Source organism: Ammospiza caudacuta, chromosome 1 (genome assembly GCF_027887145.1).
Source record: "Ammospiza caudacuta isolate bAmmCau1 chromosome 1, bAmmCau1.pri, whole genome shotgun sequence".
Lineage (NCBI taxonomy): Eukaryota > Metazoa > Chordata > Aves > Passeriformes > Passerellidae > Ammospiza > Ammospiza caudacuta.
The window spans coordinates 45,671,087-45,694,080 of NC_080593.1; the positions used below are offsets into that span (position 1 = coordinate 45,671,087).

At 34.7% G+C, this 22,994-nt stretch overlaps 1 protein-coding gene across 1 annotated transcript in view; it reads left to right on the forward strand.

Annotated features, from left to right (window-relative positions):
- The window catches only part of ULK4 (unc-51 like kinase 4), a 209,986-nt gene that overhangs the window by 43,202 nt on the left and 143,790 nt on the right, over positions 1-22,994 (forward strand). Inside the window, exons 20-23 of the mRNA XM_058808529.1 lie at positions 1,952-2,113; positions 8,773-8,955; positions 13,804-13,931; positions 20,900-21,033. Coding sequence (XP_058664512.1) covers positions 1,952-2,113; positions 8,773-8,955; positions 13,804-13,931; positions 20,900-21,033 — 607 coding nt within the window. The remainder of the gene's footprint in view (positions 1-1,951; positions 2,114-8,772; positions 8,956-13,803; positions 13,932-20,899; positions 21,034-22,994) is intronic.

Genomic DNA, 22,994 nt, shown 5'->3' on the forward strand with positions numbered 1-22,994 from the left:
TCAAGAACAGATACCAGAGGACTGAAATGGAAGGTCTCAAGTGGCAGCAATAGAATTACTTTGGCAGCGTCATTGAGCATTTAGAGCACAGTGATGATGCATGACCATTTTCTAGTCAAAGTAGCAGGACAGTCTGGAACAGGGCATAACTCATCCCATCAGTGGCTGAAAGGAAATAAAGCACATCTTCAGGACTGAATTTGATAAAGAAAAACAATAAAAATTGTATCTGGAAATTTGTTAACATTATTAATCCACTATATATTGCTTTGATTATGATTAATTAATAGGATTATAGTTCGTTTATTAAGTGTTTATGCCTGCTTAAATTAGGAGTGTAGTCCCAATTGGCAGTCTTAATAATCACTTGATATGTAAGAGAGACTTAACTTGGCAATTATGTTTCAATTATGGCTTAAATTGTTAAATGCATCAATTTAGTCAATTTGATAAATGCACGTATTTTTACCCTAACTCTACCCCCCCACAAAAAGACTGAAATGCAGAATTATAATTCACAGAAAAAATATTAAACTGGGCATTATTTATAAAATGTTTTCAGAATTTAAATTTTAGTAAACATGTATGAGTATCTGTGTATTTAGGTCTTTTGTAGGTCAAAATAATGCCCTATTTTGCAGTAATCAAAACTACAAAAAAAGAGAAGCTTAAATTGTCTTTGGTTTTGTGGCTGCAAATAAGAAGGAAGACCACAGAATTCAGTGGATTTTTTATATAAGAGTGTAACACCTTTAGATGGAAATTGACTTTGGTATTTCTGTTAAATATTTTGAGTAGAGCTGCAGTTCTATGGAAGAGCAGGAAGGATTATAATGAAAATGGTGAATACAACCTTTTTTTTTTGACAGCATTATACTAAGAGTTTTCAAATATTTCTGCATCTAAAATCTATATTTTAGAACTAATAAGTTAGTAGAAGGAAAAGTGGATATTGAATATATTTTAATGAAGCTTAAGTTCTTCCCTTCTGCAAGTTCTCCTCTTTTGTACTACTTTCTGAAAGGTTTCATTATCATTGCTCACAGTTGTTGGTGGCTCTGATTGTAAAGATAACTCTCAGAAATCCAAAGCTTAGTAGGCTAAAATAGAGATCAGTATAAGAAAGAAATCTACAAGATATTATGATGAATTATTTGTGAAGCCAGACTAAAAGGACAAATTGAATTATAAAAATGACATTAAAATTCATTCTTGCTAAATTCAAGATGCTATTAAAGACATTGATGAGAGATTTCACTTTTTTGTAGTTCAAGACTGAGATGAAGTGAGGCAATGCACAGCCAAAACAACACCAGTGATATATCTTCCAGTTAAAGACTCTGATTTTAAGTGAAAATTATTGGGTTAGTACTAAAAATATGAAGGATTCAGAATCTCATATGGAAATTCAGGACTTCTTGTAGTAAATGGGACCTAATAATTTAAGTCTTAAGCAGTGGTCAGGATTGTCTGCTTAGAAGGGAATTATGGAACAACTTAATTTGCAAGACAAATCCTGGTACCAAGACAAAGAGGGTTTAATGTAAATTTTCTTTCCTAATGTAACTGAATCTCTCATAATTGTACTATTTAGAACATGTTCTAGTGATGAATGCTGATCATGGAACACCTTTAACATAACAAAACAAAAGCTTTTCATTTGTAATGATTACATTTAATTTGGGGTGATTATTTGGAGATGCAAGGTTTTGTATTAAGTTATGCTTGTATTAAACTGTCTTTGCAGTAGAAGAGAAAGTGGGGGAAAGTAGGATCTGTGAACATAACTTTGTCATCAGGTGAGGTTTCTTGAAAACTTACTTTTGCAAGTATCAAAAAGAATTAAGAGCCACACCAAGACAGTATACATTGAATAAAATGTGGACATAGACTGTAATTTACAAAGAAATTACAAACATTTGCAAATGAGTTTTCCTTCTCCTTCCTCTAGGAAGAGCGGGTAGTGAACCATATAGCAGCAAAGATAATTGAAAATGTTTGTACTACTCGTTCATACCATGCACAAGGATTTATTACAGGAGAAATTGGACCTGTCTTGTGGTACCTTTTCACACATTCTACAGGAGATTCTTTGAAGATAACTCCTATTTCGGTAAGGAATTTCCTTTTGTGGTAGAGTAGTGCATTGGCCTTTAGTCTGAAAAACCTTTTGAATTGGAACTGAAATGTATTTGAGCATGTTTGTGGTAGATTTGTGGGTTTTATGTTTCAGACACATTAAAATAAATTTAAAAATTTCTGAAATTGAAAAATGCATTTATTACAGTTCAGTGCTTATGAATTATTCTTGTGATTCATCATTTTGCAGAACATATATTTCCTTATGCTGGCAATAATTAATTATGTTTAAAAAGTTTAACCTTTCAAAGAATCTATTAAATTCTTGCAAAATTGAAATTTCTCTTTTTTCATGATTTTTCAAACGAGAATTGTTTATTCTCTTTATCAAAGACTTGTTTAGAAGACTTAGTTGAATTAATAAAATTTCTTTTTATAAAATTGTTAGAGCCTAGTCTTTGCCTAGAATTTTTAAGGCAATATAGAACGATAACAAGACAAATAGAGTGTTGACATGCAAGCAGAAAGTTTGGAACAAAAGGATTTATGAGGTTGAAAATACTTAGCAGGACTGTAACTTTAACCCAAGAGCATGTAGTGACAGGACATGGGGGGATGGATTCAAACTAAAAGTAAATAGGTTTAGATTAGATATTGGGAAAAAAATTCTTTATTGTGAGGGTGGTGAGGCATTGGCACAGTACCAATGTTTCCCAGAAAAGTTTGGCTGCCCCATTCCCTGGCCGTGTTCAGGGCCAGGTTGGATGGAGCTCTTGCTTTCCAAATGGAAAATGGTAGCGTCACAGCTGCAGCAGCATACACATAGACACATCTAGCATAAAGGTGATAAAAAAGAGAGAAATAAAAATTCATTTGAAGTGTGGCTGAAGAGGTATGTGGTATCATAAATTTATGATTAAAAAAATCAATTTATTGATTTTTTTTTGTCTTAGTGTATATTTGTGGCAGTCTTGCCTGCAATATAAACTGCTCAAATATTGGGAAAATGTCTTGACATTTTCAAATAGAAAACCTATTTAGTAAAATAAAAACCTTTGCTCTGTAGTATCTGAAATTCTTGGCAAAAACAGTCTTAGAACTTTCATGGGTACAGAATAGTCTGTCTCTAAATATGTAAAGTATATGTGTGTGTCGGGCTATTAGGCTGCTTTTTTAGAAAGGGTCTTTTTGAGACTTCACCCATTTGATCTTTGAATTTTGTGCTTTGATCACAACTGCATGCATGGGAAAAGACTGGAGATAAATTATGACTTCCTTTACTTACTGAGTTTTTAAAGTAGCCTACTCAATCCTCTCTTCTATCACTACTTTTGCTATAAGGGTTGTTTTGTACCATGTACTTTCTATGCTTGCAAATCATTAGACTGGGAAGTTGTTATTTGTTTGCTACTCGGTCATAGTATTTTTTTTTTTTTAATCTCTTTCAACTCATGCTGAAAGTTCCCTCTTGTTTCTCTGCTATCTGCTTGGAGAACTTTGCTTTGTCATTTACCATTCTCTTGATTCCTACAGTAGACTCCCAGGGCTGGTCCATTTGTAGGGGCCAATTGGCCAGTTATGCCTGCACTGTGTACCACAGCAAACAGCATATTCTGGAGAACCTGTCTGTCTCAATGGCATTCAGACACTGAGCTAAAAGGGATCATAGGAGGAGCTATCACTATGCTTTTTCTTTTTTTTCTTTCCCCTCCTGAAAACTCAATTTCTTCTTAGCAATGCAGTGTGCTTGAGGTGGACAGAGCTTTCTTCCCTGCTCAGTAATAAGCAGAAGCTACATATCTGATAGTCAAGAATAAACTTGTCATCAGTGGAGATTCCCTACAGCTTTTGTGTCATCAATACTGTATGGTTTGCTCACCTTGCCCTTGGATGAGTATCAAGAGACTATGAGAGGAGTGGATTGTTGTTTGTCCCTCTCTATGCTTTGCTTCTTTTGACAACCCAGGTCACTGGATCCTCCCAGGTTTAGGTGAACCACTAAGAAGCCTTTTCTTCTCTATAGTGTTTATGCTATAGGCATCTAGCCTCTTTTAAGCAGTACTGATGAGAAGAAAATTTTCCTGCTGGAAAAACTGGAAGATTGCAGAAAAATGTGTAAGAGGAAGCTAAAACCTGAAGAGCTTGTTGTAGCCTAGTTTGCTCCTTTTTTCTTTTTGTGTCCATTGATAGCTACCTCTATGTACTAGTCCAGTGAGGCTTTGTTAATTGCTCAGTGCAGTTGGACAGTGCTGGTGTTTGTGTGATCTCTTCCAAGTGAGTAGACTGAACATATCACAGATTGTGAGTTCCTCAGTTCCTTCACCTCTTGTTCCTGTAGGTGTGATACAGCAGCCTGATCTTTATGGGCTTCTTGTTCAGCTAGGCCTGTTAAGTGCAGTGAGTTTTACCGCAATATTTATATTCCAAAGTTGAATCATCTGGCAGTCGTGGGTTGACACTGGGACTTGGAATGACATTGGTTTGCCAAGCTCTTACTTCCTAATTCTTTTTCTTGTATTTAAAATCTTCATATTATAAAATATCTTAGCCTTCAGAAGCTACTCTAGAAGCTTTCTTACCCGTGACATCTGTCAGGATGAAGCAGTGTGTTTTGGGAGGTCATGATAGCTGCAATTACTGGAATTTCCTAGAGAAACTAATCTGATTTGTGGAACATCCTTTCAATGGCAATTGACAATCTAAGTAAGAAAGATGTTTTTTATCATTCTGTTACCTTTTCTTTCTCAAAGTTGCTTAGCAATGTGTGCTTGGATGTTGAGGCCGGCATTTTAAAAAGACAACCAAGTTGAGTGTGCACACTGAGATCAGCTAAGGTAAAAATTTCTTCAACATTTTATGCATATCTGTGGTATAAATGTACATGTGGACAATATAAATAAAATCATAACTGTTCCCAACTAATGTTCATTTCCTGTGAAGGCAATAGGCTTCCTGGAGATCATACTTTTCCCTTGTGTACTTACTGAAGACTCAGTCATGCTGGAGGTAGGGCTTGTTCCAAATTCACATATTGGAGAGCTTTGAATGAAAGCAGCTGTGAGGAGAGTTGCAAGAGAAAGACACATTTACCGTTTTATATCCTTGGTGAAACTGCTTTCTTCTAGTTTTTCTGGTCTTCATGGAAATTATTGCTATCCATGTAGCTGAATCCATCTCCTTTTTTCAGTCAGATCATTTTACACAAGTGTTCTTGGGTCTGAATGGGCTCCTGGATTTTCCCCTCCACGATTTTAGAGATTGTTTCTGTTATCAGAAGACTGAAGTTTAATACTTTTATATGAAGTGAATTGAACAAGGAAGCTTCTAAAGTAGGATGCACTAAGGTGATACTACTTTAATCTTTTTGCTGCTTTGTAGTGAAACACTAAAAGTAAGAAGTAGATAAACTTATTACTCAATGCCTGATATAATTCATGGTTATGTATTAATGCTGCTGTGGCATTTAGATATATAATCTTAACTTCATCTGATAAAAATCAATTGATATTGAAATCTAGCACAGGAAGATCTTTTCCCAGCTAAAGTTTATGGAGATTTTAGTGGTATGCTAATTTAAAAAATAAAATACTAATGTATTCTCCAGTTATAGTGTACTGTATAATTTCTACATCCATTAAATTGTTGCTACAGATATGTAGGCATTTTTGTCCTACATGACCACAAAAATTGACATCATCAGTGTCCTATTTAGTTTTATTATGCAGTCATTCCTGCCTTATTTGAATGTATCCTGAAGAATTTATTCTTAACTGACATCTATATTAGAATGTAAAAATACATTTCTGTTAAGAAATTGTCTGTCATATCTTTACTTAGAGTTAGCAGTCTGTCTGCAAAGTCTATCAGCAGTAAAGGACTATGGAATTCTCATTGTGATTATTTCAGTCAATAATAAAAATATATCAAGAAGATTCTCTGTCTTTAGTCTCTGGAGTCTAGAAATGACACTTCACTTTGTCCTGCCTATCAGAGGTGACAAATGGGGATTGTATCTCAGTATTTTTTTCTCACTTTGGAGTCCAACATGCCTCAGGTAAATATCACAGATTTTGCCTGTAGGAGAGCTGTGTCTTTTTATCATTTTGCTAGACTCAGAAAAAAAAGTCTGTAAGATGTCACAGTGATATTCTGACAAGCTCAGCAGCAGGAAGAATATTTCTTTTCAGTATGCTGAAAGTTTTTTAATTTTTTTAAAAAAACTTTAAATTTTGTTTCTAGGAGATAACTTTTTCTGCTGGAAGAGAAGTAACAAAACATAAGCTCCTTAAATGGAAACTAATTTGGGAAAGCTCACACAGTCTTTTTTTGGGGATTTAGCTCCTTTGTCATTTTCTTAAGTAATTGGTATTGAATAGTTTCTTTCAGAGACTTCTGTATTGCAGATACTTTAGTGCATTCATTCTTAAACTTGAGAGTCATGGAAGATATCCTGAAAGGGTGAATGTTACCCAGTCACATGTAGCCTGTAAGACTAAAGGGTATGGCAGAGATGATCATAGGACCCTGGAGTATCTCAAGTTGGAAGTGACCAATAAGAATAATGAGGCAAAGTTTGGAGCTGCTGAGAGAAGAGGTGCTGGTTAAGGCTCCAGCAGAGAGCAGGGGTGGAGAAGCCAGTTCCAGGAGAAGTTCTACTGAAGCCTTACTCTCACTAAGAACATTTCATGTTCCAAGATTGCTGCCTGGAGATGATGGTGTGAGCTCTATTCTTATGTCATCATCATCCATTTCCAGTTCCTGCTCCACCACCTTTTGACCTATCTCCATCTGTTTTCTCCCAGTATTGGATCTACTGAAGTGGTTTAGAGTGCTCTGTACTCTATCCCACATTTAAATTCTATCTTCTGCTTTTCTGCTGTAGTGTTAGGTTCGTTCATACAGCAGAGCATTCTGTGATGTACAAACTAATGGGCATTTAAAGCTTCTCCCCTTGGTTATTGGTGGGCTGGACCTTTTCTGCTACCTCCAAAACTTCAGTATTATACTAGAAGACAGCCTCCAATGTCTTTCCTATGAGGTTTGCCTGGAAGTAATGTGATGGCCACCCTTGTTTGGCAAGGTGTGTAGCAGAGATCTAAGGCAGTGTAAAATCTGCAAAGAGCATGTTAGTACACCAAGTTAGCTCCATGTTGCTTTGGCACAGCCTGTCCCTAGGTCTCAGCAGTTCATTGGTAGTATGACCCTCAAGGATGTTTCTAGTGAATACACATACCTCCTGCCCATTCATTTTGAAAACTCTGAATAGAGGTGAAGAGCTGGATTGTATCCTGGGGGAAATTGAGCGTGCTGTACTAAGGGACTGAGATTGAGTGTCTGTGTTTAAAAAGAGAATTAAAAAATAATAAAAGAAGAAAACTAAACGGCTGCAATCGATGTGGTTCCTGGACCAGAAAGGACAAGGAAGAACAGGAGCAGAGTAGATGAACAGCATCAATAAAATGTCTGTCAAGTTCATGATTTACTGTCTTTTATGCCTTTTTTCTTCTTTTTCCTTCTTTTTTAGTTGGTTTCGAGTAATGTTTCGAAGGGCACTGGTGAACTGGATGGTTTCTGGTGTTCTTAGATAGAAAGCTTTTCTCTGGTGGTCGTATTCTGTGTAATTGACTATAGTTTCTCTTAAATGAGACCTTACTATTGAGTGCACACCAAGTAAACAGCAATTTCTAAATATAGCTGGTTTGAAGAGAACAAAGAAATCGTAAATATTACTTACATTTCACAAAAGGGAGTCACCTTCAAAGTTTTTCCTGAAAAACAGATTTTCATGTGAATCCAATATTTGACATCAGCTCTTCTTCTATGCTAACAGTATATTCAGACCAAAGGAAAAAATTAATGTGTAAAGAGTCTTATTTTCTTTATCTGGAGAGAACAAATGCGGTTATAGTATCTTGAAGGTTGCATTTTTACAGGTATCAAAAGGAGATTGATTTGGAGATGAGGCCACCCTGAAGATTGTTTGGTAATGTTTGCTAGGAAATAGCTAAGTTAGTAGACACTGAACAAGTTTTTGCTCACTTTAATGGAGCATGGTCAGTACCTACATTTTCTATTAATATTATTTTAATCACTGATACTTGAAAATCAACCATTTGGAGAATAGTTTGCAAGTTTATTATACTAATCACTGTTTCCTAATAAGTACCTAGATCTGAAGGAGTATCTAGAGCTAAGGATAGACTTTAGACACTGAAATAGTACATACATCATTATTGTCCATGAGCAGGGAGAGAGAAGATGCCCCCCTTTATGGGTACCTATAAATTCTGTGTTATGTGCTATGTCTGTATTTTCTCTCCCTGTTCTCCTTTCTAGTACAGTGTTATCTGATGCTGTTTATATTCTGTGCTTGACAAAAGACTCAAGCATGGGCTGTGATGCTTCATCATTATTGTTCTCTAGAGGAAAAGAGTAATGTGACTTTTTAATGTGGATGTTAGTGTATGAAATATTTGAATTTCAGCTGCACAGAGTGTATAGCAATGTATTTAGAAGAATTCCAGGTCTCTGAAAATAATTGGTCTTATCCCCTAATATGTGTCTTAAAAATGAATCTGTATGCATTCCTTTTTTTCCTTAAACTATTGGAAAACTCACCATATGCTTTTATTTTCAAGTATTTTTCTTGAGATAATAGTCTCCTTAATTTCATTTTTTTTTTCACTTTTTTAGGCTTTGTGCAGAATTACTCGTTCCTCACCTAATGCTTTCCAGAGTGTCATTGAAAAAGTGGGATTAACAGCTGTACTGAATTCCTTGGCAAATGGAATGTGCAAAATTCAGCAGTACATGCTCACGATGTTTTCAGCAATGTTGTCATGTGGGATTCATCTACAGAGGCTAATTCAAGAAAAGGTTTGAGTTCAGATTAATATTTCACTGGCATGGAATTTAATGAAAGGAAAAGTTAAAATTGACACTGCGAGTAGTTTTGGGTTTTCAAAATAAGTCTCAGTGACATTTGCATATCTGAATAGCAGGAAATGAGGAACGTGTTTCTTTTATATTTCTATTTGCTTAAAATCTAAATTATAAGATGTGTAGTTTTTCTTTCTCTCATGGATCTTTGAGAAATGGTACTAATGGGTGTATAAATTGTTCCTGCAGCTAGGATTCAATCAATCCAGAATACCCTAGCCTGACCATAACTGATAATGGGCCCTAAGAAAAATCAGTAACGAATCAGTAAGGACAGCTATTTGACATAGCTCTCTTAGACTTTTAAAATAGAAAATACGGAGTGTCCTGATTAAATCTGAAACTGTACTTTATGCTCTCCTTAAAGGACCTTAAGTCAATTTGTAAGTGAAATATCTTGCAAGAATTAGCATTTTAATACCTTAGGTTTTTCTTTTTAGTGTCATTGAATAAAACAACTGGATTTGGTTTATGTGTAATATAATTTTTGGTAGAAGTGGTTAAAAGTTTTCTATTTTGATCCTCAAATTATTTTGTATTTAGAGAAAAAGTCTTTCTTTTTTGGCAGTGTATCTGCATAGTTCATAAATGAAAGTAATAATCTCCCTCTGTTTGGAAAGGATAAAAACCACAAAGAAAGAAGGAGCTATAGTTCTTGTTTTCCTCAGATACACTGTTGTAATGTATGTTGTGATGTGACAATCACCTTGACTATAATAATCTGTTGGACATTAGTTGAGAGAGAATTTAATTTCCCAATGTATTTTTTTAACAATTGTATTAAAATTAAAACATAATCCCACCCATGTGGCCTGAAATCACTCATTCTCTTCCTAAAATTAATTTCTGTACCATGTCAGAATCGCCAGTGTGTTTTTGTGAGTGCATGTCAGATGCACTTTCCAGATCCCACAACAGCAGCACTAACAGGTGGCAAATTGTCCTGTAATGCTGTGCTAACAGTGTGCATTACTGTGAGTTGATGATATAGTCAGAGGAGTATGGTCAAAAATCATTCACTTGAACATTCAGCAGAAGAATCCAATGTGCAGCTAGCCTATGGCTACAGCATGATGTTTTCTGTGAAGAGTTTCTTGTTATATAGGACTTACTTTGCTAAAAGAACTCCCATAATGATACTAATTTCTTATGGACAATGGCTAGAATTCCATTTATGATACTGCAGTTCTTATGAACAATTCTAATAAAATTTGACAGATTAGAAAATTGAAATACGGACAAATGTAGACATTCTTTTAATAGCATATATCAAACTAATGATAGAAGTGGGAATAGTACCCAAAGGTGTAAGTGAAAAACACTGTACAGTAAAAACAGATAAAGTAGGTCTGGTTCTATTGCATGGGCCCACATTTGGTAACTGTACCTGCATTACAGCTCAGAGAAACTTAAATCTCATAGAATTGGTTGTTTTTTAAATTGAGATTAGCTCAGTTGTTAGAGCCTGGTGGTAATAACACCCAGGCTGTTGGTTCAGTCTCTGTGTGAGCCTGAACTCACTTAGGAGTTGGACTTGATGATCGCTTCCAACACACAATGTTCTGTGATCTGGAAATTAGATTGTAGGATTTTGGAAGCTGAAAATAAATTTGTATTTTTCTTGAATAGAATCTAAAAATACAAATATGCTCCTGTGTTGAACTGCTAGGTGCTATCACATCACATGGAGAGATATTATTTTAGCTCTGAAAATCAAATTTAACAGTCCATGCAATTTTCAATATTTCATGCTCATGATGCAAAAGTCCACACCTTAATGAGAGAAAGGAAGAGTGAGTAGTGTGGACCTGCAGATTATTTTGCATTCTGTAAAATTCTTGTGTAGCTCCAGAGGCAGAAGGACCTCAGTGTCACACAGAAGGTAGTGACAAAGTGACTCTCTGTTTAATATAGGTGCAAGCAACATATTAAAAGATACTTAAAGATATAAATTCAAGATGGAGATAATTTAGCTTTGTGTATGTTATCTGGAAACACCCTTGGCTTGTAAGAATTAGGACTGCCCTTGTTTTCTTCAGTCTTCAAGAACAGTAGTAAAAATCAGGTACAAAACAAAAGGCAGAATTGAAGTTCTGTGATCATCTATACTAATACAAAACTTCAGAAAACTAAAATAGCCAGAAGGGACTGGGTTTTGTCCCTCTCTGATACAGAGACTTCTGGTTTTAGTTTCCTGTTTTGGAAACAAAATAGTTGAAATTATGTTTTTAAAATAAAGTGTGGAAGAAGAACTCAAAATCACAAATCTTGAATGCATTATAGCAGTAGATTAAAAAAACCCCACTGCTAATTACTTTCATCTGGCTGTCAAGATTCCCCTTTGGATTAATGAAAATCAGTCACAGCTTTTTGAATGCAATTAGGTTCTTCCAAAGGTCAGATAATGTAGTAAGGTGTTTTTTATTTGGTTTCTTTCTTCCTCAACTCGTCATAAATAAAATTATTCAAATACTTACAGCAATATATTGTCACAACTGCATTGTAAATACATTATAATCATTGTCCTCATATTTCAGTAACTGTTTTCAATTCTTTGTCTTTTACCTGAATGTGGACAAGTAACTACCACTGTAGAAGATAGTTTTGTCAATATCAGTACGAATGAATAAAAAGATAAAAATACCTTTAACAAAATCTTTGTAACTCTAAACTTATAATATGCAGATATTTGCAAAACACAGAAGGGAAATTTGAAAATACATAGCTATGCAACAGGGGTTTGCTATTGTAATTTCTGTTCTTGTGTAGTGAGATAGTGGTCTAGCTGTTCTCTGCTTGTATAGCCAATTCAATAACATCATTGCTTTTCTTTTAAACTTGCTTTGCAGTATTGCTCAGTGTATCCAATATAAAGTTATAATCTTGTTGCAGTGTGTTCACTTGAAATGAAGAGAGTGTCCTATTCTGCAGAGTCTCCATGGATACATCAAACATTTGCAGGGGAGGGAGGAACTGTAGAACAGAGAAATAATAAATAATGTATTTGGCAGTATTTGAGTGATTTTTGGCTTTTCTGATACACCAAGTCCTTCAGCTCAGCAAGGATGTGCTTGAGATTTTCTTTGGATAAACTAATGCTGTTTTGCAGTCCTTAAACTAGCCAGAAAAGCAAATTCCAACAGGTCACATTTATTTCTTAAGCTAGATTATTAGAGCATTCCCAGATAAATCTGATGTAACTATTTTAATTGTCTTAACCCATGTTAACCCCCACATGTAGCATTGAGACACTCTTGCTTTCCAAAGTATGGGGACTAAAAATAGATGTGCTTTGGCTTGTAGTTGCATGTGTCTTTGTCATGGTGTCCTTGTGCATGGTCTATCAAGTCTATATTAGCACAGTCAGTGTTGCATTATATAAACTCTTTGCCTATGTCTGAGGTTTTATGAGGTTTCTGAACATAAAAACTTTGTTGTTGTTGTTTGTTGCTTTGGTTTTTTAACTAAAAAAAAAGCATTGAAAAAGCAAACCACAATTAAAATTCAACCTTTGCATCTATTAGATTGTAATTTAAGAACTTGACTGCTGGAAATTCATACTGGACGTGCTACAAATCAGGCTTTGTAAGTTGCTGAAGTATTTAAAGCAGTAAACTTTTAAATCCCAAGACTGAGAAATTTTTCTATTTATGAAATAAATTATTGAAGTACAGCAGGACAGTTGTATAATAATTAATAGCAGCTGGTTTTTCTGGGATTTCTGTAGTTCCTGAATGATGACTGCTTTTGAAGACAGGGTTAAAATGGTGTCAGAATAAGATTGAATGGTTTCTTAGCCAACTCTTTTGCTCCTGCTCTTTCTCCATCCTCAATGAAGAAGTATAGTTAATTGTTGCAAAGGATGGCTCTAATAAATTACAGTCAGGGCTGATTTGCAGTTATTCAGTCAGCAAATAGTGAATTTGAACATTAATATATGTTAAATGTGCATCACAGAGCGGGATTTTTAACTCTGTACATAACATGCATACACTACTCATCTATACTATAGTATCATTGCCTTGAGAATTCAGCTCTGCTCTTTGAAGGCAGGTTCTATTGATGAGGCTGTTTGTGCTCTAATTTTTGCACAAAGCCAGTTGACACAGTTTGTAAATTCTGATTCAGTTTTCAGTTCTGATTTCATTTATCCTTCTTCTTTCTTTTCAAGTCCTAATTTTATTTCTTCCTTGAAAAGATGTTGTTCACTTTTTGAACTCCAAATAAGACTAGATTAGATAAGAACAGAGAAGGTGGAAACAATTTTGCCATCTATTTGGAGCATCTGGTGTATAATTTGGTATCTGATGTAGATAAGATTTTATTCAACTACTGTGTAGTTTTTAATATTCCTTCCTTCCTTGTAGTTTTTAAAATTCCCTTCATATAAGGGAATTAATAGCTAAGAATTTCATCATATTTGTGCTTAAATACATATACATTCTGAAAATAGTTCAGCTTTGTTTTAAAATAAATGTATTAAAATATCCTATGTTTGTGCTTATGGTAAGCCCTTAAAAATATAAATTTTATCATCTTTTGTAATTTATTTCATACTATTTTGGATGTGGTACATTAAGTAGTGTTTACTTTTTACTCTACCATTTCTGAAGATGTTCAAAGCAGCTTTACACTGGGCCAGTCAGTCTTGGACAGAATTTATTTGTTAGTGTTCTATGGATTTTTTTTCCTATGAGTGACATAAAAATGAGCAAGCTTTAAGTGTATACAGTCTTACAATACAGTGTGAATAACCTTCATGTCCTTATGTTTATTTCCACCAAGGATTTTGTGACGACAATTACTCGTCTACTTGAAAGTCCTTCAACTTTTATTCGAGCAAAAGCCTTTCTGGTCTTGCTACAAGTTTTAATTAATAACAGGGAGATGTTGCTCCTCAGCTGTCAAACAAGGTAAGGTGATAATGGAAGATAATCAAAGATACAGTCTTTAAAGTTGTACCTGAAATACTTGAAAATGTGTAGTATTTTTGAGCCAGTGTTGTAGATGGTAATTGTTTTGTGTTTAATAGTAATCCTTCTGTTAATGAGAATATTTTGTCTGGGATCAACAGGTGACAATTATTCACAAAGGGAAACCACTGTCTTGCAAGGAGAATGTCTTTTAAAGTAACTCATGGTCCCAGTAAGCATTTGCATTTTTGGGTAGGGCAAAAAATATACTGCAACCGTGAGTTGTTGGTGTGGTGGGAAAGCAAAATAAAAGGTTCTGCTATGTACCTCCCTCATCTTGGGGTTTGGTATAGTGCATAGTCTCTTCCAGAGAGTCACCTTCAAGGCAAAATAATATTTTTTCGCTATATGTGTTGTGGGAGTGATTTACATAATGACCAATAAATTCCTGTGACTTTTACATGAAGTATTTAATTCTTCTATGTTCTAGAACACTTTGCAATAAATTACTGAATCACCAGGGAACTGTTATTTGAAATTTTTTGTCTTCTGTTGGGATGGAACCATTCCTGTATTAAAGAGGAGCAGATTAGACTGTGTTAGAATATGAATTGTCACCATGTTTCGAGGTGATTGGAGAAGTAAGATTAAAGAAATTTTAGTTGGGATTTATATCTTCTACTGTTCTGTAAGAAGAAGAGTAAAATGAAGTGTAAACATAGTTTTTACAATATTGAAATAGAGCAGGTTTGGAACTGAAAGTTTAAAAAAGGATGAGGCTTGTGGGTAGCTGTAAATCTAACTATATCTATAGCAAATATAACATTATATCTTATATTCATGTTTGAGAAGAATTAGGATGTATACATTAGTGTTAAAGGAAGGAGCAGATGAGCCATGAAGCCACTGTGAGAGAACATCTTGTGGGGTGATAGCATTATATACATATTCCTCCACTTGCAAAGCTTTAGGTATACCAATATTTCTAGAATCACAGAGAATAAGTAATGAATCCAAGGGGCTTTTTCATGTGTACCTTTTACACTTCCAGAAATGTTCTATCAGGTTATTTATTCAGATTAGTGAAAAATGTTCTAATGATTTGTAAGTGACTTTTTGAATGGCTACATTTTTAGTAACTCCTGCTATTCATGTGCCTGATATACCACATAGGACTCTCCTGTGGGTTTGTAGAAAGGTCTGACAGAAATCCTGCACAGTTACTGTTTGTTTATATATGTATACACCTAAGATATTATGTGAAGGAGAATAAGAATAATTTTATCAACAATTTTTTTTGATTTATAATGCTTTCCAACCAGCTGTCTTTTTGAAGACAATGTGGAGTGAATTTGGAGTATGATTTTGTAGTATGACTTTTGGCTTTATCCTGCTGTTTTATTGTCATGCTTCAGACAGGGCCGATTAGAGACCAATACATACTGTAATACATTAGGTGAAACAATAGGCAAGCCTTATAGCAGCTTTATTGAGCTGATAAATGGTTTTTCTTCATTTGCTGAGTTTTCTTTATAATTATTCTTTAGTGAACAGCACATCTCTTATCAGAATAGATTATCTAAAACCTTTCTCTTACATCCAGAAGGTAAGATAGCTACAGAGAGGAGAAACGACCCATTAAATCTGGAGACAGTTGCATTGATAATATTGCTGTATAACTCTGGAATAATCTTAAACACAGCAGAGATACTGGCTACTTATTGACTTATAGTGTGGAATTTAGTTAGATGTCTTCAGTTGTCTGACAAAAAAGTTTCTTCAAAATTAAGACTCAAAAATTCTAAATTGCTAGCACAGGAAGCAGAAATCAGTTGGATAACTATTGAAATTATTTTATATACTTAAATTCTCCTTCTTGAGGGGTTTGATTTGAGAAATATAAAGATTCTGTAGTAAAATGTACATAATTTCTGGTTAACAGTTTGTCTTCAGCAGCTGCAGCTACAGCCTGTAATAGGATTTATATTGCTTTAGATTATAAAATCTGTTTATGATATGATAATCAATATAAGGCAATTTTTCAGTGTGTATCACTTAAAGGGTGATGCAGATGATAAAACAATAATAACTGTTTCATGGCAACACTGCACTGAAAAATGCTTTTGCTTACTTTGGTAATTATGCTGGTTTTGGCTGGATTAGTGTTAATTTTCTTCATTTTCTTCATCTTCTATGAGGCTGTTTGTGCTGAAAACAACCCCCTGGGCCTCATGAGCATGGAGACTGCCTCGGGGCCAGCATCCCAAAGGCCTTGCTCTGGAGAGCAATTCTTCCTTTATTTGGCAGCAAAGTTGGGGCAGGGTCTGGAGTGCAAGTCTTATGAGGAGGAGCTGAGAGAACTGAGGTTGTTTAGCCTGGAGGAAAGGAGGCTTTGGGGTGACCTTATCTCACTTTGTAACCACCTGAAAGGAGGCTGTAGCAAGGCAGGGGTTGGTCTTTTTTTTCCCAAGTAATGCGTGATAGGGCAAGAGGAAATGGTCCTAAGTTGTGACATTGGAGAGTTAGATTTTATATAATGAAAAACTTTTTTGCTGATAATTCAGACAATAAAATCCTGTTCCCACTGGTAACCTTTGTGATATCTATCTGTCCTTGGAAATGATTTTGGAAACTGTGGCATGTGAGGAAGATAACAGTTTAATCTGTTTTCATTCATCTCATTGGAAGGAAAGGGCATTGGACAAGGAAAGGAGGAGAAAGAAAGATAAATGGAATGAGTAGGGAAAGAGGAAGTGGAAGGGAAGGGTAATGGCAAGCTTATTTTAGCTCTGCTGGTGTTACCAAAATAGATTTCTTTGTGTTTTTCTTCCATTTTGTGTACAGGTACCAGGGAGTAAAAGGCAGCAGAAGTAGGCACTTGCTAAAACCCCTTTTTATTGCAAGGGCTGGGAACATGAGAAGTATCCAGTGTTGCAAGTCCTGATTCCTGGAATGCAATCTTAAGACTACCTGCCTATTTGTTTTTACTGTTTACAGAACTTGTTGGCTTTGGCCATGATACCAGCAGTTGCCATTCACTTTTGGAGTATTTGTATCTGCCATGCATGGCCCTGTAATGCCTATCGATTAGCTGAGTTTACACAATCTGGTTGAAAGTTTCTTTTTGTACCTCTTTTTAAAAGTCTCTACTTACTCAAAGAGTATAGAAACACCTTTATAATTCCAAAAAAGAGTGGAGAAGCAGCTGATCCCAACTGATCAAAGGGATATTCAGTATCGCATAGCCTCACAGGGGAAAGAAGAAAGGAATGGCAGGGAAGATATTAGGAGTGATGGCACTTGTCTTCCCAAGTAACCATTACATGTGATGGAGCCCTTTGTTCCTGGAGATGGCTGAATACCTGTCAGCCTATGGGAAGTGGTGAATAAATTCCTTGTTTTGCTTTGCTTGTGCTGATTTTTGAATTCTGTGGATGAAAAGTATTGATATTTAATAAGAAATGTGTTTTTCAAGTGAATTCATTGTTCCACAACATTGAGACAATTCACCTGTCACTCTTTTTTCCTACCTGTTCCATGGTAGTTGATTACATATCTTTAGTTCTTCCACATGTGATACAGCTAGAGAAGATATGTAGGATCCTTTAGGCTGAAGCAGCACTTGTTTATTTACACTGTGCAAATTAATTTATTTTGCTAATCACACTGAGTTTCCTACTCTCCTTCATTTCTCCTTGATTTGCAGAGGCAGGCTACCTGTTCTTCAGGGGAAGGACACATCCTGAAGTTTTATTGAGACTTTTCATTTCACCGTTTTCTGAACTAGCAGTAGTTTCTGATTAGTCTCACTGAATTGTTCTTTTTGTATCTAGATGGTTTCAGAGAACTTCCTGGGTAAACAGAGAATGACTTGGAGATTGAACTTCTCCTCCCAAAGGAATTTATTTGAACCTCTTGTTTTCTACTGTCTGCAGAGATGGACACTTGTGGAAGTGTCCATCATCCACAGGGTAGTATTCCCAACACATTTTACAGTCTGCAGAAATGTAACTATGCACACAGCATAACCTTGAGCAAAATCTTTCTCTGTTTCCTGTGTCCACCTCCCATATTTATTAAATTTTCAAATCTTATATGTGCCCTGAAAGGAAAAGCTTTGCTTGTAAACCTACTACAGTCTCACATCTAGCATAGCCTATTTGCCTTCTACATCTTAAGATTGATCTAGAAAAGTAATGAGAAAAAAAAGAGCCAAAATGCTTGGTGCTCAGTCAGATGGGAAAGCATGGAAATGGAAGGCAGGAGGGAACAATGATGTAAGTCAGTGATTTCAGGAAAAAAACCCAGCAAGTTGGTATCAAATTAAAAAATAGAAAAAAGTGGTGGAAGACAAGAAGTAGAGATTGACCCTCCTATTAGTACGATATGCCATCTGATACATCTCTGTAAAATAAACACTCTTTCTATATTAAGTATCCTTTAAAAATCTTCCTCATTTTCTGTTAGCAGAGATTCGTTAATAACAATAATAAATAATAATAAAACTAAGAAATACCCCTTGATTTCCGGGGGTAAATGGACTGTATATGTCCTCAGAGTATGCACAACCTTCTTTAGTTTCATGCAGGTCATTCTCTGTGACTAGTCTATTTTCTTCATATTGATCATCCTGTTAAGACATCAGTTCCTACTCTTTTAAGTAGTAGTCCTCATCCGTGTTTCTATCACTCCAGACTGTTAACTTGGGAATTTTCCCCTTTTTTTTCCACTCTTTCACTTTTTTTTACACAAAACTTCAGTTGTTTTGATTTAGTGTAAAAGCTCACTGATGACCATATCTTACAATACAGACACTTGAATTTATTTTTTTTAAACCAAACCTTTGCTTCATAGACAGTGGTTTACTCCTCGTCATATTTAGCTAATTTATACTAACATCTAAAATATTTTATTGTGTATTGCTGAGTGCAAGACAAACATAATAAATGTATTTCTATAGGCCTGGCTTTGTCCACTAGAGAGAACACAGAGATTGATCAGGGAAGAAAAGTAACGGATGTATTGTTGTACATATGACTGAGGAATTTGTCAAAGGAAAATAGAGATGCTAATACTTTACTGCCTACAGAATTTATATCTGTACAGTTTTCTCGAGACAATGTTTAGTTGAACTGAACTATCAGGGAAAAAATAGTTGTGCATGTTTTTAGAAAATCTATGTGAAAGACAATTTTGTGAATGGAAGAACAGCATAAAGGAGAAAACTCATTTATCTTTCCTTTCTCAGAATAAACAAACCCACTTTGTATCCTTCTCAAATGTGATTAAGTAATAGAACATGCTTTTATGAAATAAAAGAACCTCCTTCACCCAAAGAAATAAAAACACTCATGTTGAAGTTTATTTGGCCCATTTTAAGTAAAACTCAAACAGATCTAAGTGCATTTCCATACAGAATCAGTTGATTGTTAAATCATGGAAGTATTTCCTTTTAAAAAAAATTAATTCAAGCTCTGATATTTTGCCATTTTTTAAAAGATAAATATTTTTTTGGATCAAAATTACTTGATTGTCTGGAAAGGCTAGAAGGCCATTTTATTTAAAACATTCAAATTTTCATATTAAAAAGTGTAAAGCTTATAAAAGGAAAATTCTATTTGTAGCACAATGTCAGATTTTTAAGTAGTTCTTTTCTAGCAGACAAATCAAAATTCCTGTAAAATAATGCAATTTCCAGACATTACAAGAATTAAAGATGTCCTCGTGGCCTCTGAGAAGTGCGGCTGAATTGTTGCATCTGGGCTGTTGCACAAGTGAAAAGTACTTACTCAATGGGTCTTTTGATTTCTCTCTTTGTCTCTGTAGAATAAGTTAGGAAGGCTAAGAGTGCAGTATTTGGTCATAATCATGTATTGTTTAGAGACATAATCCTGTAAAATATATTCTTAAGTAGTTTTTACTTTGTTGAGTAAATAATCTTTTTGATAGGAAGATGTATTTCCTAGTATTCTTGTTATGAACACTTGAGGTAAATAAGTAATTTTCGTAGTTCTGTAGAAGAGCATTGATTATCAGAAGAGTATTTAAAAAGGTAGTACTGAAGTACATACTTAAAATCCAGATCATGGATTTCCCTCACCAGTGATTGATGGTTCTTTGCACAGGACCCGGAGGGAGTTCGAATGTGAAACAAAGATGTCAATAGTATGGCCCTAAAGGGAAGTCTGGCCCTTCTGTCTATTCAAATAAGCATTTTAAAATTTTGCCTGAAGCATTCTGTTACAGGTGTATTATTAAAGCAATCTCTTGTAAGTTAGCCAGTGGCTAATAAATCAGTTACCATTTCACTGCGAGAAATGTCATTCTTAAGAATGGCACAACCACAGAGCACTTACCAGTTGGAATGCCTGCACTGAGTTTGTATTTAAAAATTGTGAACACCAGATTTCTAGAGAAAGGATGTAAGACTAGTTTGGGCTTTTATCTCTTTCAATATGGCCATTCTACTAGTGCTAACATTTTAATAGGCTGCAATGTGATCTATGTGGTATGATTTTTCTAGACTGAAAGATTGATCTCTTATTATGTTGACTTTAATTATGCTTTCTTTTGGAATTCTTATGAGTTGAAAATTAGTGTCTGTAGTCTTTCACTTATATTGCACATATTGATTACCTACTTCAAAATAAAGTGGATTGTAAAATTAGTCTCTCTAAGTTTGCAGAAAGATTACTCCTTATCTTAATATCACATATTCATTTAAACTAGTTGAGTTGTGCTTACTTAAAGTAGCTTAAGGATTTCTTTCCTTGACTCAGTAATTTGTTTTGGTTTTAGAGTTGATTAAAAGAAAAGTCTAAAATTTTCACAAAATTACAGAGCCAAAACTAATGCATCATCTTCATTGTAGCCACAGATACCACAAATGTCTGGTTCAATAGTTTTTTGAGATATAGTGTTATTTTCTTTGGTATGAGAGTTAATGTTTTGCACTTGTTTAAATGTAGACTCCTGATGTATATTGAAAGAGACAGCAGAAAGACCATGCCAGGAAAAGAGCAGCAAGGTGGCAGTGAATACCTGTCAAAATGCCTGGATCTTCTCATCTATCACATTGTGCAGGAGCTGCCAGGAATTCTAGGTAAATTCAGTTTGTTAACCAAACAGATCTTCCCTTTACTTACTCTGTAAAGAAACAGATATCTCCTTATATATATACAGGTGAAAAGAGTCTATTTTCCAATTACATAAAGTTTGCATGATAACAACTTCCTTGAATTTTTTAGATATGTCGTGATCAGGTATTTTGTATTGGAATGCATGATTTCCTATATGAATGTTTTGTCATTGTGGAATGTTAAGCCTCACCAACTCAGTCAGGAATGAAGCCCAGAGGTACAAGAAGTCTTATCAATGTTCTAAAGATATTTTAAAATCTATAAACATTTTACAATCTAAGAGCAAATTTGCCCCATAAAGCAGAGGCCTGGGGGAGATGCAGCAGTGCATGTTAATCGCTTACACTGAAATTTATATATTGAGTATTTGCTACAGGCAATATTTCTGGAAAATTTCAGCTTAGATGCTTCAGTTGTTTTAGATGCCTGAAACCAATTTGCTCATGCACATGAGGTTTATTTTCATGAAATTATTTTCTGATAAGATGATACCTGATGTATTTTTCATCTTTTCTACATTTTCACTAGGATATTGAAAATGTAATGGTAGCACTGCAAAGGTTAGTAGACCTAAATGTCATGCTGCTATTTTAAAAGAAACTTTACTTCCTCTGCTAATGCAAATTTTTGCCTTGCTGCAAACACCTGATCCCTTTTTTTCTAACTAAATATCAGGTTTGCATATTGGCTGTCTTTCAGGATGGAAGTCTCAGACTATAAATGTTTGAAGCACAAATTCACCTCCTACTGTTTATACATACTATATGCAACTGATATATTAGGCTCTGGTATTTCCTCAGAATCTGAAAGTTTCAAATACATAGTTACTTTAATGAAACATAGTACATCAATTGCTTAGACATGTAATTACTACTAATTTATAATTAGAATGCATTTTTGAGAACTGATATCAAGCATAATTTCTACACTTTGTTTTCTTTTCCAAGCTGGATCTGTGTGTTGATTGTTTTCTGAAACCTGAAGATATCTCTGTCCATATTTGTCAGAAGTCTTTTTCTTTTCATTGCTGTATGATGAAGGAGCATGTACTGCTTGAGGTGGTGAAAGCTATGGGCACCTAAGAATAATAATCAGATTTGAAAATTGGGACAGTGAAAAGCAGTTTAGCTGTTAATTTGGAATTAATCCTACCTGGCTTTTTTAATATGCATTCATGTAAGCTCCTTACTGATCCCATCTTCTTCCACCAGATGTAGCTATAAACCAAATAGATTAACAAGTTGTAGAAATTGACCTTACAGATACATTTGAACAAAATAAATACATTTTTAATCTTCTGGTTAATTTTAAAAGTTTTTGGTTGTTGTAAATAAGAAATAAATTTTATTTCTGTATTTATAATATTTAACCTATTTTTAGGAAGTAGATATAAATTGTTTAGATCATGCTAAAATTAAAGATAGAATATCTGTTTATCTATTTATCAAAGGCAAAATTGCCAAATGTGATCGTTATGTATTCTTTAAAATATAGAAAGAGAGATTATTCACTAAATCAGTCCCTAAACAAAGAGAGGTCTTGTTGAATTACAACATTGGATGTAATTCAAAACAAAAAATATTAATGAAAAAAGTATTGCGTTTTATATATTTGAAGAGTTTTAAGCAACACTTTCTTTTCTTTACCAGTGAATGGGTCAAATCTTTAAGGCCTGCTTTAGTGCCAGGCTCTGTCATTTCTGCTTATATTGAAAATTGAACTCCACGGGAACAGAAGAAAAGCATTGGTATTATTCAAAATGATTGAATTCTGACTTACTGTGAAAGGAAAGGCCTTTGCTGGCCTGAAAAATCATATAAAATATGGAGTCCCATTCTTTGTTTGCTTTACATATATCTGAGTTCCCTTTCACAGTTTTGAGCGGCTATCTTTTTAGGGGAAAAAAAATATAACCGGTGCTCTT